The 18,286-nt window shown below is 35.4% G+C and overlaps 2 protein-coding genes across 9 annotated transcripts in view; one reads left to right on the top strand and one right to left on the bottom strand.

Annotated features, from left to right (window-relative positions):
• The window catches only part of Ppig (peptidylprolyl isomerase G), a 61,454-nt gene extending 43,942 nt beyond the window's left edge, over positions 1-17,512 (top strand). For all 6 annotated transcript variants that reach the window (XM_004857631.4, XM_004857628.4, XM_087200027.1 and 3 more), the window contains 2 exons: positions 706-842; positions 1,015-17,512. In XM_004857631.4, the coding sequence (XP_004857688.2) occupies positions 706-842; positions 1,015-2,122 (1,245 nt within the window). In that variant the 3' untranslated portion in view covers positions 2,123-17,512. The remainder of the gene's footprint in view (positions 1-705; positions 843-1,014) is intronic.
• Positions 10,479-18,286, bottom strand: part of Cfap210 (cilia and flagella associated protein 210) — a 31,341-nt gene continuing 23,533 nt past the window's right edge. For all 3 annotated transcript variants that reach the window (XM_021238616.2, XM_004857634.3, XM_021238618.2), the window contains 4 exons: positions 17,373-17,512; positions 14,723-14,915; positions 13,391-13,555; positions 10,479-10,902 (listed from right to left, as the gene is read on the bottom strand). In XM_021238616.2, coding sequence (XP_021094275.1) covers positions 10,561-10,902; positions 13,391-13,555; positions 14,723-14,915; positions 17,373-17,512 — 840 coding nt within the window. In that variant the 3' untranslated portion in view covers positions 10,479-10,560. The remainder of the gene's footprint in view (positions 10,903-13,390; positions 13,556-14,722; positions 14,916-17,372; positions 17,513-18,286) is intronic.

The following is an 18,286-nucleotide window of genomic DNA, read 5'->3' on the forward strand; positions in this document are numbered from 1 at the left end:
AGATCCCAGGGTAGAATGCAGAATGTGGTAAAAGAATGTTGCTATATTACAAATAGATGAACCCCCCCCCCCAAAAGTATAAATAACACGGAAATAGGAATTTGGCAACTTGTATGAGTTTATATAGCTAGTATACAGTAGCATCTCTTTGGTAGGACTCTTCCATGGGAATATATGGGTGGCTAGAGTTTCTTCTGTGGTTAATGTTTCTTACTTGAAATTTGCAATGTAACTACTTAAAGTTTCTGTCTTACTGATTCCTACCTGAAAGATGGGAAATTTTAATAATTTTGTTTGCTTATTTCTTCATCTTTTTTTTTTTTTTTTTTTTTTTTTTGGTTTTTTGAGGCAGGGTCTCCCTTTGTAGTTCAGTCTGGCCCTGAACTCACTAAGTAGCCCAGGCTGGCCTTGAACTCGAAGTGATCCTCCTGCCTCAGCCTCCCAAGTGCTGGGATTACAGGCATTCGCCACCATGCCCAGCTTTTTGTTTGCTTATTGATAGTTATTTAATTGGTCCTGGGTAGAACATGGGCCTCACTCATGCCAAGCCTATGTTTTGCCACTGAGGTACACCTCCCAGCCCTAATGTTAGTAATTTTAGAGGACACAGAAACACCATTTTTTAAACCTATAAATATATATGCTTTTGCTATTGTATTGTTTTAAAATTTTTATATGTTAATTTTTTCCCTTTCTTATCTTAAGCGTTATCGAACTCCTTCCAGATCCAGATCAAGGGATCGTTTCAGACGTAGTGAGACTCCTCCACATTGGAGGCAAGAGATGCAGAGAGCTCAACGAATGAGGGTATCGAGTGGTGAAAGATGGATCAAAGGGGATAAGTAAGATCAACTATGGTTTAAAATGTAGTGATAAGTATTTTAACTGTTGTACGTAAAATTATTTTACTGATAGCTATTTTATTTCTGTATACTTTAATAAAAATAGTGTCTTTTAGCTAATTGCAAGTTCTTTTCCTAATAACATTTCAAAAAATCATTTTTTCCTCTTTAGGAGTGAGTTGAATGAAGTGAAAGAAAATCAAAGGAGCCCAGTTAGAGTAAAAGAGAGAAAAATAACTGATCACAGGCATGCGTCTGAAAGTCCAAACAGAAAAAATGAAAAGGAAAAGAAAGTTAAAGACCATAAATCTGACAGCAAAGAGAGAGAAATCAGAAAAAATTCAGAAAAAGAAGATAAATATAATAAAAACAAAGTGAAGAAAAGGGCCAAATCTAAAAGTAGGAGTAAAAGCAAAGAGAAATCAAAGAGTAAGGAAAGAGATTCAAAACATAACAGACATGATGAAAGGAGGTTGAAGTCGAGGAGTAAAGAAAGAGATCATGAGAATATTAAAGAAAAAGAAAAGCAATTTGATTCTAAAGGAAAAGATCAAGAAAGGAGTAGAAGTAAAGAGAAGTTTAAGCAGATAGAATCAAAAAGTAATGAGCACGATCATAGTAAAAGTAAAGAAAAGGATAGACGCGCACAGTCCAGGAGTAGAGAACGTGATGTAACTAAAGGTAAACACAGTTACAATAGTAGAACAAGGGAACGAAGCAGAAGTAGGGACAGGAGCCGAAGAGCGCGATCCAGAAGCCATGACAGAGATCGAAGCAGAAGCAAGGAGTACCATAGATACAGAGAGGAGTACAGGAGAAGAGGAAGGTCACGAAGCCGAGAGAGAAGAGGAACACCAGGAAGATCAAGAAGTAAAGATAGGAGAAGGAGGAGGAGAGATTCACGGAGCTCAGAGAGAGAAGAAAGTCAAAGCAGAAACAAGGAAAAACATAGAAACCAAGAAAGTAAGAGCTCACACAGAAAAGAAAATTCTGAGGGTGAGAAAAGAATGTACTCTAAAAATCGTGATCATAATAGCTCAAGTAGTAACAGGGAAAAAAAGGGTGATAGAGATCAAAGTCCATTCTCAAAAATAAAACAAAGCCAAGACAGTGAATTAAAGTCCTCCACATCGAAAACTAAGGAGGATGAGAAGACCAGATCCTCAGTGGAAAATGAAAACCAAAAATCAAAGGCTCCAGAAAATGACCATGTACATGATAAAAACAAAAAATTTGATCATGAATCTAGCCCTGGTACAGATGAAGACAAAAGTGGATGAGTGAGTTGTATAAATTTATTTCCTTTCTGTCTCAAAACTTAAGTTTTAGGGACTTGCTGGTGAATATCCTTTACGTTGTTTTCATTGTTTTTTGAGTTGTCTATCCTTTTTTTTTTTTTTAATGTGGACTTCATTGAGTTGATCTTTTGATAATCTGCAACCTGGATTATTTGTACTGCTAAAGTTTTAATAAATTTGAAATGAGAAAAACATTTTGGTGTAACACTGTGTGCTATGTTAAACTATTTTAATGTATGCATTTTTGTGTTGCAGTAATCGGCCAACAGCATCCTAATTTGTTTAATCAGCCATTTGGAAATAAGCAGAACTGATGGTTGCATTCGATTGTTACAAAAGCTTGCGTTTCTTGTGATTAAAGTAACTAGACACCACTAGAGGAAATTTTGTATAGATTTTATGATTGCATTTATAATAGAGGCTTGTATCAATTTATTTTAATTACACAGAAGTGCGCCGGGGATTTAGCTCAGTGGTTCTGCGGCCTGCCCTGCAGGCGCAGGGACTGGAGTTTGATCCCCGGTACCAAAAAAAAAAAAGATACATTAATTACATAGAAGCAGGATCCTAATAATATGAGATCTTAAATCATCACTTTTGATTTTATAGTTATTTGTGCTTTAAGATAGATGAACATTTAGTTGTCTTGTTTCATATCTTCTTATTAATATTTCTGTCTAGTTGTGTTTTACTTACCTGTCTGTAAGAATCTTAACATAATTTTTTTCAGTTGATGTGCTGATTGAGCTTGAATTGCTGTTATACAGCATTTTACAGGAAGATCAGATTTTAATTCTCAATTTTTTATTGGTTTTGGTCTGAAGAGTTGAAATTATTGCTTTATGAGAACATTATTATTTTTACTTTCTTTTCCTAAAATTAAAAAAAAAACTCATTAAAACGTACAGCTTCTCCGGGTCCTTAAGCTAGACAGATTCTAAAAAGTGTTGTTATTGATATGTTAACTTCTAAGATTTCTGATTTTTGGCCACCAACCTATCTAGCATTGAGTGTTAACTCTGCATGTTTTTTGTTTTTTTAAACTTGAAGTATCTTCTCTATCTCTCATAGCTGTGAGTTTCAAATGGCAAAAAAAAAGAGCATCTTTTCTATAAATGTATGAGGCTATAGCATGTTTATGACTCTGGTTTCTTTCTACTCAGGTGGCTTTATGGCTTTGTACCATCACTGTTAATATTATTTTAACTTGGCATGTAAAACACTGCCATGTAGAGTAAAACAGAAAGTTGCAAAATTTGGTAGCTTACAGAGTTAAACACTAAACACATCCAAAGTCCATTCAGAATTTTGTGTGTTGTATTTTGCCATTTTTGTGATGTGTGGCCTTTTATTCTGTAATATCTCTTCTGAAGAAAACATTGAACATCCAGCAAACACAAAACCTGCCTCATTTTAAAAGAAATTTCAAAATTCCAATCAATAGTGGACTCTAGAGAGTTTTGTACTTTAATATTTGTCAGTATAGTGTTAACTTTATTACCAAGGTAGATTCTTGATAACTCCATTAGCTACCCAGTGCTATTTGTACTGAATAGTGATGCTTAGCATAATACTTCCCATTATTGATTAATATAGTAATCATTTGGCATTGTAGCTGTTGCAGAATAGTGTAATGATTCTAAGTTTGTTTAAAATATCTTGAAACAAATATCCAGAATGGATTTTTTTCCTAATTTTATTTCCTGTAAAAGTAGTAGATGTTTATTATAATTCAGAGTGATTCCTTAGGAACTGACCACAGACCCACATTAAGAATTATTGAGGGCCGGGAATTTAGCTCAGTGGCACCGTGCCTGCCTCACAAGTGCAAGGTCCTGAGTTCAATCCCCAGTATCAGAAAAAAAAATATATATATATGTATATATATATTGAGTCTGAGTACCCAAGCTCTATGATCTGTTATATATTTTAAATTATTGTTTTAAAAATTCAGTAAGTTGCATTTTTAAAACTGACAAATTATTTGAACTTTAAGACAGGTACTATTTAAGAAAGAATTTCTGATAACACATTTTTTAAAGTCCGTGAGTTTTATCTATTAAGAATATCGACAAGTACTTTCCAAATCTTGAGTTTCAAAAAGTATCCATAGGGAGGAAAGGTAATTTCATATGCAGTGTTACCAAAAGACAACTCTATTCTAAGCATTATATATAGGGGTCTTTTTTAAAAAAGCTTTACTAGCTGTTTCCATAAAACAGATGTGAAGGAGTTGAGATGAAAAAGGACATTTTCAGAGTATAAAAAACTTGGAAAACGATGATTAGGCAGAATTAATTTATACCCTAAGATCTACACTCACATCTGAATAGCAAAGCCTCAAGAGGTCCTTTCCTTTTATTACATTTTTAGTAGTTGTGCCATCTTTTTTTGTTTTGTTTTGTTTTTGTTTTTGTTTTTGGTACCGGGGATCAAACTCGGGTCCTTGCACTTGCAAGGCAGGCACCGGAACCACTGAGCTAAATCCCCATCCCAGTTGTGCCTTCTTTAATGTTTACTTTGGACATTGTTTGCCTAGAAATCAGTTGTTTAATTTTTCCCATCATATTGATTTTACAGTTACATCTGAGTTTACAGTTCATACCTGTCTTTAACTTAATAGTCTTTAACAGTTATTTTCATTTTTTATTACTTGATTGGTGATAGCTGCAAAAAATTTAGTACATAGAATTTTTATGATTATCATGTGAATTTTTTTTTTTTTCTGTGTAAGGTATCTGCCCCAGAAACTGGTACTGGAGAGAGATTAATGAACAGATGAGAATCAACAGTTGAGTTTAAAAGTTTTTAATTACTCTATAGTTGGTGAGTTCATAGGTTATGTAATATCTTTTAAGTTAACTAATTGAAGCCTTCTGAAGTTGCAAAGAATTTATCTAATGAATCTGTCTTTGCACTGATACTGATCCATGGTGGGTTTGCTGAATGGCCTTTGATTCTTGTGCCCAATGGAAGGTATGAAACTCAAACAAGATTTCATTATGTTATGGACAGGCACAAATTGGGTTTCTAGTATTTTGGATAATTGTAATAACTGGCAATTCTAAGTTATATTTAGTTTTTGGAGCAAGTTAGTATGTTTTTTAGTAGTTTGTTGTACTTTAGGTGGTAATTTCGTCACACTGAGCTTTTTTGTAAATTTCTGTAGAAACTTTTTGGCCTTGCCTTCACTAGAAGGTATTTTAAATATATACCATATGGCTAATTGGTATAAAGAAAAATGGATATTTTTGTCTTGTTTTGGTTATTTTACTATAATTATTCTCTTAGGATTCATACATTTACAATTGAATAAATTCTCCATGGATTGTAGGTTGATAAACTTTTATTGTAAAAACTTGTGTTTTATTCAAATACTTGTTTGGGGAGAAAAATAAAATCCCTAAGGAGTGCAGTGTTGGATGACACACCTGGTGCAGTGGGCTTCCCAGCTGCCTTTAAGGGATTCAGGCAGAGGCAAACTCTGGCTTGTTGTGTGACAAAGAAGTAAATATTAAAGGAAAAGAAAACTACAAATCACATGAAAAGAATTCCATCAGCAAGGTTGGAGAAGGGAGTTGGTGAAGGGTTTTTTGGTTTTAGGTGTGGAAGGGTATGGTGGGGTTCATTTGTGTTTCTGCTCCCCGCACCCCAGCAAATTATATGTTAACCAAAAGCACATGCTGTATATTTTCTTCCTCCTTTGTGTGTTCATAGTATTTTCAAAGACTGATAAATGAATTGGGTATTTCTGTGTGTGGACATATTCAAAGTTGCGGCTGCTTTTTGTGGAAGGGAAAACATAATGAAGTTACTGTACTTCTTTTCCTAGCTCAGAAGTCACTGTGATGTATATTTTTTTAATGAAATTTAGAAAAAAAATTGTCGTCTCCTCAATTGTAAAATTAGTTTCATAATGCTGCTTCTCCTATCATTAGTGTAGTTACTGTTGGACTGTTTTCTGCAAACTGCATTTTACAAAATTTAAACTTCAAAGCTGTATTAACTTTTATAGTTAAACATTGTATTAAATAAACTATACTATAACAAACAATTTGGTTTTGTATTCTTTAAATTATTGTATTAGTTGACATTTTTTTTCTCATTAAAAGCTAAATAATGAAAATAAACCAACTGAAATACACGTATTTTTCCCATGGGAATATAAAATTATTTACTGAGAAAAGCAGAGTTTAACAAGATCAAATTTCTTAAAGAATTTAGTCAGCAGTGATGATTTCCAGGTTTGGAAATAAATTCTAGTGTGAATGTTTAATCATATTTCCTTTTGCATTATGTCTTTTGCCCCAGTAAACTTTTTTCTGCTATGTCCTTTTTTAAAATTAAATTTATTGGTACATTTTAGATATACATAATAATCAGATTCATCATAGGGAATTTGTGTTACTATTAGAATGCTACCATTTGCTTTTTAATTCCTCCAAATCTCTCACCATTAAGGCTACTACAGTATGTCCTGTGCCTGTCATTTTAATTTAATGCTATTGTAAATCCATATAATGATTACTTTTGTAAAACAAAATGTCTAATTTTTATTTGGCTTTATTTTTATTTCGACATTTAGGAAAAATGAACCTAGTTAATTTGAAAATATATGCATAGGTAAAAACTCCTCGATATTCAGTGGTTTGTGCATGTTAACAGGTGAATATCATTAAAACTTGAAGTCTGCAGTGTTTTTAAATGCTTTACCGAGAATATGTAAAGTATGAGTGCTACATAAACTGTACCAATTGTGTATTAAAGCACATTCAGCAATAATTTGCTTTATTTTCTTTCCTTTTTTTTTTTTTTTTTTTTAAAAGATGGGGTTTCTGGCTCTTGCCTGAGCTGGCCTTGAACTCAAGATTTCCCTGAGCCTCCTGAACAGCTGGGATTACAGGCGCGCACCACTGCGCTAAGCTTTTTTACTTTAAATTTCACTCCTAAACATTCCCTTAATACTACACTACTTTTTGTTAAGGTGCCAATTTGTAATTTTTGCACCTTTTCCCCCTCTCTTAGTGTTCAAAATGTCTTGGTTTCAGTTTATATCAATTTCTCTTCAAATTGAATTACAGCTATTTTTATACTATACCAGTTTTTCTGTAATTATTTTGTAATTTGCATAACCTTGTACTCTAGTCATGTACTCTTATAATGTATTCTAAAAGTTCAGCCCAATTGAAAGAAATAAATTGTATATGTAAGGGAGAAAAACTAGTGGGCCTAATCCTTCACTCAGCATAAGTTGGTTATACATCTGTTTTATGTGATTTGCTGCAAACTCCTCATTTAACAACCAAGTTTGTTCCTACAACTGTGTTGTTGGCTTACTTGGTTGCTAAATAAGGAACTGTATATTGTGTGTACATTACAATATTCAGAACAGAGAAATGGTCAAAAAACTCCAACTTGATAACTTTATTTGCATAACTCTTACATGCAGTACTATAATGTATAACAACATAAAACTACTATACAGTACAATCAGCAAAAATTACAATACTGTATGAGAAGTACCACACCAAAAAGACATTGAGGCTCTGTAAACAAGTTGTATAGAACTGTATAAAGAGAGGGTTTTAAGTCTGAACTGTCATTAAATGAGGAATATCTGTGTTTTGTATAAAACTTTGTTTTACAATGTGAAAATAGTTTTTACCTTAATTTTTTCTTTATTTCTTTCTGGTGATGGTACTAGGCAAATGCTCTACCATAGAGCTACACCCCTCTAAAGTTACGAATCACCACTAGATAACAAGCTTAATTTAAAGGAAAGGCTATATGGCAGAGGTTCCCAGACTTTGTTGGTTCACGTTACCCCTTGCATTCCAGTAATTTCAACATGGTGCTATCCCTAAGTAACACCTAACATTTATTAAATAGTTCACCTAGCTAAAGTATATCCTAACATTTTTATAAATCAATAAATTTATAATTTTGATTATAATTGTAATAAATTTATAATTTTTATAAATTAATGGGTTTATAATTTTTATTTTTATAACATTTTCTATAGATATTTGCAAAAAAATTTTTGGGAGGATGTTGAGACAAGGTCTCACTATGTGGTTCAGGGTGACCTTGAACACATGATGATCCCCCTCCCTCAACCTCCTGAGTACGAAGATTACAGCCATGCACTACCACAGCCAATTTAACATTTAAAAATCTACTAATCTCAAAGCTTGGGGTTAGGTTTGATGCCTACTCCCACCCTTTTCCCTTAATACATTGATCTTTGTGTAGTACTTGAGTTTTAATCCCATCAACCCCTAAGAATACAGCTTTACAAAAAGCATATGGTCAGGGCTGGGGATGTAATTCTGACACCATGCCTGCCTGGCAAGTGCAAGGTCCTGAGCTTGATCCTCAGTACCGCAAAAAAAAAAAAAGCATATGATCAGAAGGAACAGTGCATTTAATATATTGTCTCAAGCTAGTAACAACCTCCAGTGTTTTATCAGTCCCACATTCTGTGTATTCCCTTGAAAAATGTAAATGTTCCACCAGCTGCCCTTTTGTTAATCGACTGTACTCCCTTGGCATCTTCACATTTGCAGATTTAGAATATATAGAGTGATAGGCTAGGATTACAGGGGTGCACCACCATGCCTGGCTCACCATTTTTGAAAGTATAGATGGTCATCCCCTTCCCACATGTACTTAGGCACAATCATTTTTGGGTGAGGGTCACTGCAGGCTATTAAAGAGTCAGCTCTAAAATAACATGGAAAATTTAGGATGTTCCTTAGTACTGAAGAAACAGTAAATTAACATTCCCAGAGGATGATGACCTGAAAACTTTTTTTTAGTTTTCATCTCAGAGAATGACCTTCACCCAGCACTCCCATTTATAGGGATCTGAGAGGCACCCTGTCAAGAACAGACAACATAAAGCTCCTAATTACAGAAATTTGTAGCACTAAAAACTACCCAAATACCTACTTGTGTGTCAGTGGCTCAGTAAACAAAATACTCTGCCAGTTGGGAGAAAATATGAGGGTCTTTATGCACTGCTGTGCTCTGATCTCTAGAAGCTATTAAGTAAAAATGATTCTGTGTAAAAATAACCTACATACTTTTTTTTTTTTTTTGGTACCGGGGATCGAACTCTGGTCCTTGCACTTTGGAGGCAGGAGGTGGAACCACTGAGCTAAATCACCGGCCCACTAAAATTTTAAGTAGAATGTGATTCAGCAGTTCCACTCCTGGGTGTATATCCAAAAAGGACAGAGCATCTCAGAGTGATTTATATACCCATGTTCACAGCAGCATTATTCACAACAGCCAAGAGGTGGAAGCAATCCAAGGATCCATTTTTGAAGGAATGGATAAAGTATATATGTAAATGTCAGTATATATACACTTAGGGTATATATAATATACATTGAGAGTTTATTCAGTCTTAAAAAAGAAGGAAATGTACATGCCACGCTGGATGAAACTAGAGGACATTATGCAAAGTGAAATAGTTACCCAAAAAATAGTCTGTGATTCCACTTACATGAGGTATGTGGAGTGGTCAGATTTCTAGGAACAGAAATTAGAATGGTGATTCCCAGAAGTTAAGGGAAGTGGGCAGTAGGGAGTAGTTGCTTCTTGTGTATGGAGCTCCAATCGTGCAGGCTGGCAAAGTTCCAGAGGTTCCCAGCCAAGTGAATATAGTTAACACTATGGAATTGTATACTTGGGGGTCGTTATGATGGTAACTTAGGTTCTGTGAAGCAGGCAAATGGGATTCATTAAGACCTGAATCTGTATCAAGCTGGTGGCAAAACAGCACTTTGAACATATCTGGTGAGATACACTCTACAAAATAAACCACAAGTCTAAACTATATTCAGTAATCTTATTGTTAGTAATAACATTGATACTGATACTTAAGTACTGAAAGATAGAACAAATAAGCATATGAATTTTTGCTGAAGAAGGAAATATATGGAATATTATTCAGCCAGAAAAGGAATTAAGTATGATACTGTACATTGTGAGACATGGATGAACCTTGAAAATATACTAAGTAAAATAAGCCCATGATATGATTCCATTTATATGAAATGCACAGAATAGACAAATCTATAGAGACAAAGCAGATTAGTGGGTGCAGGAGGCTTTTGAGAGGGAGACTGGAGAGCTACGGCTTAATGGATACATGGCTCCATTTGGAGCAGTAAACAGGCATAGACACACAGTATTGTGAATATACTTGATACCAGTGAATGTAGTTTGAATAAAATTTGACCTCATGTATTTACAATAAAAAAGGAAAGTCAACTGTGGTTTTATATATCAATGGAAATAGTATGAAGAAGCAAGTCGGGCATAATAGTACTGAGATGAAAAGCAGCTTTATTAACAGTATATTACATTTGTAGCTCATATTTGCTACTAGTCTTTTCAATCTTTACATTTTTCTACCATGTAAAACCTAGCCTTCCCTTAGACTTCTGTAAATTATATTTTGATTCCTGAGAACTGTAAAAAGGGAGCTGGACTCCAGTAAAATCATTTGCTTGATAGCTGGGTCTTAATCCACCTCTGTCCACAAAAGCTGGTCCACGGCCACCTCCAGGTCCTTCCTGTACAGCTTTTACAAGAGGGTAAATATATTTACTTGTTGATTCAGATTCAAGTTCAATCACTTCTCTGGCATAATCCTGAAATTCTTTCTCCTTTTCAGCTGCAAGAGTTTCAGTACGTCTGCAATATTCTAATTCTGCTTCTTTTGCTTGTTGTGCATTAAATTTATTTTTGGCCTATTTGGGAAAGAAATGAAATACAATTTAATATTGGATAAGAACATTATCTTTGTAAATATATGTAACATTTGAAAATGTAGATATAGACAGGTATAGTGGCTCATGCCTGTAATCCCAACACTCTGGGAAGCTGAGGCAGAAGGATCACAAGTTCAAGCTTAGCCTGGGCAACTTAGCAATTTAGCAAGACCATCTCAAAAAATATATATATATATATATAATTTTCTGAACTGGTTGATGATTTACAAATTCAGAATTGACAACCATATGCTGTAATATGTTGTGATTTATTTCAGAAACTCTCCAATGATTCTAGAATAATATGCTAAAAGTATGAATCAGACTTACCTAATAGCCTTATGTGATATTTCTTCAAACAAATGATATAACAAAATAGTTAAAAGCATGAAATTTAGATAAAAATCAGGCAACTAAGTTTAGAATCCTGTTTCAGTCATTTAGATAATAGGCAGTTTGGGCAGTTTAAAAGGCACATCTGCTCAACTCCACTGTCATGTCACCCCAGTATGCCCCAACCACGTAAGATCAAATTGTCAGTCAATATTTGTAATTTTAATTTGTAATTAAATTTGTAACCTGTAATTACGCTAATTACATCCGGTTTCCCAAGAATTTGAAGTTGGAACAATTAATAAATTGATCAGAGATTTAGTGGAATAAATAGGCAATCTGCCAAAAGCCAATTTACCAATATTTTTAAAATTTTTGTCTTGTAATGTTTACATTAAGTTGCACTGGATGAGGTAGTTTTAATGTCTTTTCTGTGAAAATGTGACTTTTTTTTTTTTTTTTGGTTACCAGGGATCGAACTTGGGACCTTGCACCTGTGAGGCAGGTGGCAGAACCATTGAGCTAAATCTCCGGCCCTAGCAACTTTTGATTCTGTCTTTTCTACAGCATTTTAAGAAATACTGGATTTTAAAACTTCTTTCACCTACATATGAACATATTTATATCCATGAAAAAAAAATTTTTTTTTGGTACTGGGGATTGAACTTGGGTCCTTGCGCTTGCGCAGCAGGCGGCGAAACCACAGAGCTAAATCCCCGCCCCCATGAAAATATTTTTAAAAACTGAAAACTCCAGTACAAAACAGTAGCCTAGACCTGATATCTTCAATAAATTGAAATGTGCGAGGGACTAAAGCAACTCACATGAATGTGAAATACCAAGTTTACAAGTAAGGCACATGTGCTAGTTGTTGTGTTGATTCAACAAGGAAAGAAGAGTCTTTCCAAAAATGGTGCTGGGAAATCTGGATATCCACATGCAAAAGAATGAGGCTGAACTTTTACCTAAAGGACCATAAATTTAATATTAACTAAAAATGGTTCAAAGAGATAAAACTTAAGAGCTAAAACTACGAAAGTCTCAGAATAAAACATAGGAAAAGGCTTCATGACTTTAGCTTTTGAAATGATGTCAGGTATGACATCAAAAGCATAAAATGAAAAAAAAGGCAAAAAGGATGTATGAACATTAAAACCTTTTTTGTGCATCCAGGATAGTATCAAGAGTGACAAGGCACCCCATGGGTGGGGCAAAACATTTGGTGATAGGCAGTGTGAATGTTCTTAATGCCCCTAAACTGAATACCTAAAAATGGGTAAGGGCGCACATGCCAGTAAATCCCAGCACATGGAAAGCTGAGGCAGGAGGATTGCCATGAGTTCAAGGGCAGCCTGGGCTACAAAATCTGTTCAAAGGCAGCCTAGAGTACATAAGAACCTTTCTCAAAAGCTAAAAAAGGGGGGGGGGATAAGATGCTAAATTTTATGTTGTATATTTGAACACAAGTTTTTAAAACAATAAAGAAAGCTAATTAAATAATTGGCAATAGGTTTGAACAGACATTTCATAAAAGAAGTCATACAAATACTAATAAGGACATGAAAAGATATCATCTTTAGTCATCAGGGAGATCCAAAGGAAAGCACATCTTATATTAGAAAAGCTAATGTTACAGGGTGACAATAGTAAGCATTGGTAAGGATGTAAAGCAACCTGTGCTATTCATTACTGGTAGGAACAGAAAATGGTATTGCCATTTTGGAAAACAGCTTTTAGTCGGAAATGATTGGATGCCAACTCCTCTACTATCTGTGACCCCCATACTCCCCTCCCAGCCAAAAACCATGAGGTCCCAAGCAACGGGGAAAAAAGTAAAACCAAGAAGATGAGGGTTATTGTAAACTATCACATGCATTTGCATTTTCATTAATATTGACTAAAGCACACTAGAAACTAAAGAAGAATAAACATTGTGTAAAAGAAAAACCTAGTGTGGGAACCTCAGTGCATATAAAAACAGAAAACTCACATTTTTGACATATTGTATAGCATCATAAATGTAACGACCATTTGTTCTTACCCAACAAAAGAAACTGGTTGGAAGACAAACCAGCACAAATTCTGTATTCCACATTTATCACTGAAGTACATGAAAACATTTAGGAATCATTACCATTTGTTGAATATGGGCATCTTGAACTTCTCGGCGTTCTATATCAGCTTTGTGTTTTTTCTCCTTTTCCTGCTCCCTGAAAATTTGATCTGCTTTCATGATTGCCAGCAATTGTTGTTTAGATTCTATTTTCCTTTGTCTTTCTTCTTCCTCTTTATTTTTCATCTAGATGTTTAAAAGCAAAGGGAAAATTAAAACTAGTTTTAGCAACCAGTTCTGAATGAAAAAGAACAGAGTCAGAAAGTTTCAAACAGAAAGTCATCCAGGAGCAATGCAGGAGCAGAAAACTATAAGGACCTAGATGGATTCCACATGCCTTATTTTCGTTCTTGAATTATCAGGAAACACTCAATAGAAACCTAATTAGAGTGATACAGACCAGTCTCTATTGATTTAAAAAAAAATGCCAGGGTTGGTTGTGGGAAACTATAGTCCCTGCTACTCAGGAGGCTGATGCAGGAAGATGGCAAGTTTGAGGCCAACAAGAGCAACTGAACCTGTCTCAATATTTTAAAAGGCCTGGGGATATAGCTCAGTGGTAGAGCACTTGCATAGCACATGCAAAGCTCTGGGTTCAACCCCAATACTTCAAAAAGAAAGAAAGAAAACATAGGAACAAAAAAATAAGAGCTTCTCAATATAGAAAAATATTTGTAGGTGAAAATTTAATTGTTACAAGGTTTATAAGCTATCCCATTTAAATGTTAGGATAGTCATGTAGGAGATATATTTTTTTTTAAAGATTAAGAAATACAGAAATAGCCCTGCAGATGCAGGGCTGAAAAAAAAAAAGAAAGAAAGAAAGAAAAAAAGAAATACAGAAATATTTGGTTATTTTTACTTAGTCTTTAAAACATCTATATGAAAAGTATATTGAGTCAGGCATGATGGCACGTGTCTGTAATCCTAGTTACTTGGGAGGCTGAGGCAGGAGGACAGCAAGTTCAAGGCCAGCCTGGGAAGCTTAGAGAGACCCAAGTCTCAAAAAGATCAAGGTGTATAGCTCAGTGGTAGAGTGCTTGCCCAACGTGCACAAGATCCTAGGTTTAATCACCAGTACCACACACAAAAAAAGGACATTAAATAAAGAGTATTATTTGTATATTAAGATGGTTCTCAAACAGTCTTTGCATTTACAAATATTTGTAATCAATTGTCATGTCACCTTCTGTCAGAAAGTAGACATTGTCCAATTTCATGATTATAGGAAGACAATTTATACTTTGTTTTTCACATTTGCAAGTTTTGGGTCAAAGAGACAGAAGGGGTAGAAACCACAGTGGAAAAGTCTTAAATTTGTCTATTTGTATTTGTCATAATTTAATTGTTTACCATAATGGCTCTATGTTCTGCAATTGCTTTTAAATCTGCTTTGTTTTTTTCACACTTTTCTTTTTCTTTTTTCTCCCATTCAGCCTCAGCTTCTGCAATATCTTTAGCAATAATCAAATCTTCATTATCAAGTTTCTCTTTTATTAGTTCACTCAGGAAATTATTTATTTTTTCTCTCCGTTCCTCCATTAGCCTGTAACAAAAGTAACCATACTTGTCAAATCTTTATGAACAGATCTGTAATGGACCCAATTTAATTAGAAAATCTGAGATATGTTATCATCTTTTATAAAACTAAAAAGAGACTCATTGTTCCCTTTATGCATTGATTACTTATGGAGAAATAAACCTTTATAACTATAAAGTAACATAGTCTAAAAATCCAAAGAGTAATATACTATGCATCATATAATTATGTAAGTACAGAAAAAAAGGTGTTAAATTCTCCACATTGAAAAAATTTTAAACTCTGTTATTAGACTACCTGCTCATTCTAACATTGGAAGATGTTGGATTGGAAAAGGATTTTCTTTAAATAAAACCTAGGAAATAACTAATAAAAGTTATCAAAATCCAGGGTTAGAGATGTAGCTAACTGGTAGTGTGCTTGCCTAGCATGCTTGAGGCCCCTGGGTTTGACCCCAACACTGAAAAAAAAAAGTTATCTAAATACATCCTCTCATTATGCCCTGTCTGGAACTTATTTGTAGCACTTTGTTGACTTGATCTGTTTATTGTCACTTTCCCTGTACACTGTGAGGTCCCAAGGTCAGGGACTGAATAGATTCTTTCTAGTCCAGAGCCAAGTGTGTTTCTGCTACATCATAAACAATGAATGCATTTTGCTAAAGGCAGGGGGAAAGGAAACTGGACAAAATATTTTAGTTATGACAAATTGCTAATTTATTGAGTGAATTTGCAAAGCAGCATGTGAGAAACAATCAAAAGGACACAGTGCACGCCCCAAGGGAATTACAAAGTGGAAAAAAGGGCATTTATGCAAAGAATTGTGTAAGGAAAAGGGTGATACATGCTGCGGGTACACCAGAAAGTGACACAGAAAGAGGAGGGAAAGGAAGAAAGCCTTGTGGGAAAGCCACAATTTCAGCTAGGATTTGAAAAACAGTATTTTATAACTTTTGATTGTTTACTATGCACCAGACACTATTGCAAGTGCTAAGGATATAACAGTTGAACAAAACATTTTAACTCCTCCAAAGCTGCGGGCCAAAATAAAACTCCCTTTTTAAGTTGACTATTCAGATATTTGTTTATAGGGACAGAAAGCTGATGCAGAAGGTGTAGGATTTCTTCTTCTTTTGGTCATTAATCTAAAGGATGTGATTTGAAAAAAAAAAAGGATGTGATTTGTTGATTGATTTTTGTGGTACTGGGGATTGAAGCATGCTAGGCAAGGGCTCTCTAAAGGATGTGATTTTAGGGTCGGGGATTTAGCTCAGTGGTTTCGCCGTCTGCTGTGCAAGCACAAGGACCTGAGTTCAATCCCTGGTACCAAAAAAAAAAAAAAAGAAAGGATGTGATTTTAAATGATAGGGAAAGCCTCCATGAAAAGTATTATTTGAGCAAAGATTTGAAAGAGTGAGCCAGGTGTGGTGGTGCACGCCTGTAATCCCAGCACTTGGGAAGCTGAGGCAGGAGGATCGCTGTGAGTTCCATGCTAGCCTACTAGAGAACAAGACCCTGTCTCAAAAAAATTTTCTTAAATCTATTTCTAAGAGTTAATGGAACAAGATACACATTCTTTGGAGGTGAGCATTCCCCAGAGAGCATGCAGGAGAAGTCCAGTGCAGGTGAGAAGAGGGAAAAGGAGCACACAGTGAGAGAGATGATGTGGGAAAGATGCACATGGGATCAGCGGGAGGGGGCAGGGGCAGAGCCCTAAGGGCCACTGTGAAGACTCAGAGATGTGAGAGAGGATGCTGCACAGGGGAAAAGCATGTGAGAAACATCCTGTACTGCAATCTGGCCTCCTACCCTTCTATACCCATCCAAACTCCTCACTAAGGAAGCGCACACCTCTACTTTGAGTGATACTTCATTTTAAAAATCTTATTTAATCCCTGCATTTCCTTTTACTTTTTTTCATTTTTTGTAGTGCTGGGAATGGAATACAGGACCTCACACATGTGTGGCCGGGCCCCTTCCACTGAACTACACCTCCAACCAGCCCCAGTTCCTCTAGTGATCTAGGCCTGGCGACACTTCCCTTCTGACTGAAACTGCTTTTTCTGGTTTTACTCCAATCTGTAGAAACTTCTCTGGTGTTCATTTTCTTTTTTCTCCTTTGGCCTTTAAATGTGTGGTTCCCCAGGGACTACAGCACCTTCATTTCTTCGCCAGCCACTCCGTGTGAGTCTACCTGTCTCCACAGCTCCAGCTCCCACGAACACACCATGGCCCACCAAGCCCTTCCCAGCTCATACCTTTGAGAGAGAAGGCCGGCATTTCCAGTCACTGGCCAGAGTCATCCGTACATCCCAGGGCGGCCTGACCCAGGCCCCAGACCAGCCATCAGGTCTCTCAATCCCCGAGACCTCTATTCCTAACAACTACTCTCATAACTTCTGATTTATGATAAAATAATCTCAGACAGCACTTTATTAATTTACAAATTATTTAAAAGTCCTACCTGTGTGTTTCAGCTTCTTTTTCTCTCCTGATTTGTGCCAGATGCTTTTTTGCTTTGATAAATATTTGAATCTTTTCATCTTCCTCCTCTTGCTGCTGCTGTTTGACAGCTTTGATGATGTTTTTATCCGACATATATTCCTTGGGGAAATAAATATACATTATCCCGGCCCAGGGATTTAGCTCAGGGGTTCCAGTGCCTGCCTTGAAAGCACAAGGTCCTAAGTTTGATCCCAGGTACCAAAAAAATACACACACACACACACACACACACACACACACACACACACACATTATCCTAAGACCAAGAAAAATATCTTTCAACTTGCCAGTATCTAACAAGAACCTGTCAAATGGTCATAGCTTCTGACCCAGTTATTTCTTTCCAGGAAATTTATCCCACTGAAATGATCAGATGTGTGAATAAAGGTCTAGACACAATGTACTTTATCTCAAAGTTAATTATGATAGCAAAAAATAAAAGTAACCTCTAAATACTCAATAAACACAATGGTTAAATAAGTCATAATCTCAATGACACAGGAAGATACAAATAATTAGTAAGTAGGGGGAAAGAGTAGACTATAAAAATATTACAATATGTTCCAAATTTACAAATATAAATAAGTTTATAATGTATGTATGATTGAAAGAAATGTGTCCAATGTTAACAGTTTTCTTGGGGTATGAGATAATGAGTGACTTTTACACCTTAATGTCTTTTTGTATTTCTTTTCAAATAGCTCAATTAAAAATATATGGTTGGGGCCAGGGATTTAGCTCAGTGGTTCCACCGCCTGCCTCGAAAGCACAAGGACCTGAGTTCGATCCCCAGTATAAAACAAAAACAAAAACAACAAAAAATACATGATTGGTTGGATGTGGTGGTTGGTGCACACCTAGAGGCTGAGGCAG

Source organism: Heterocephalus glaber, unplaced genomic scaffold, assembly GCF_053883595.1.
Source record: "Heterocephalus glaber isolate CG9 unplaced genomic scaffold, H.glaber_assembly_v1.0 deba00000347, whole genome shotgun sequence".
Taxonomy (NCBI): Eukaryota; Metazoa; Chordata; class Mammalia; order Rodentia; family Bathyergidae; genus Heterocephalus; species Heterocephalus glaber.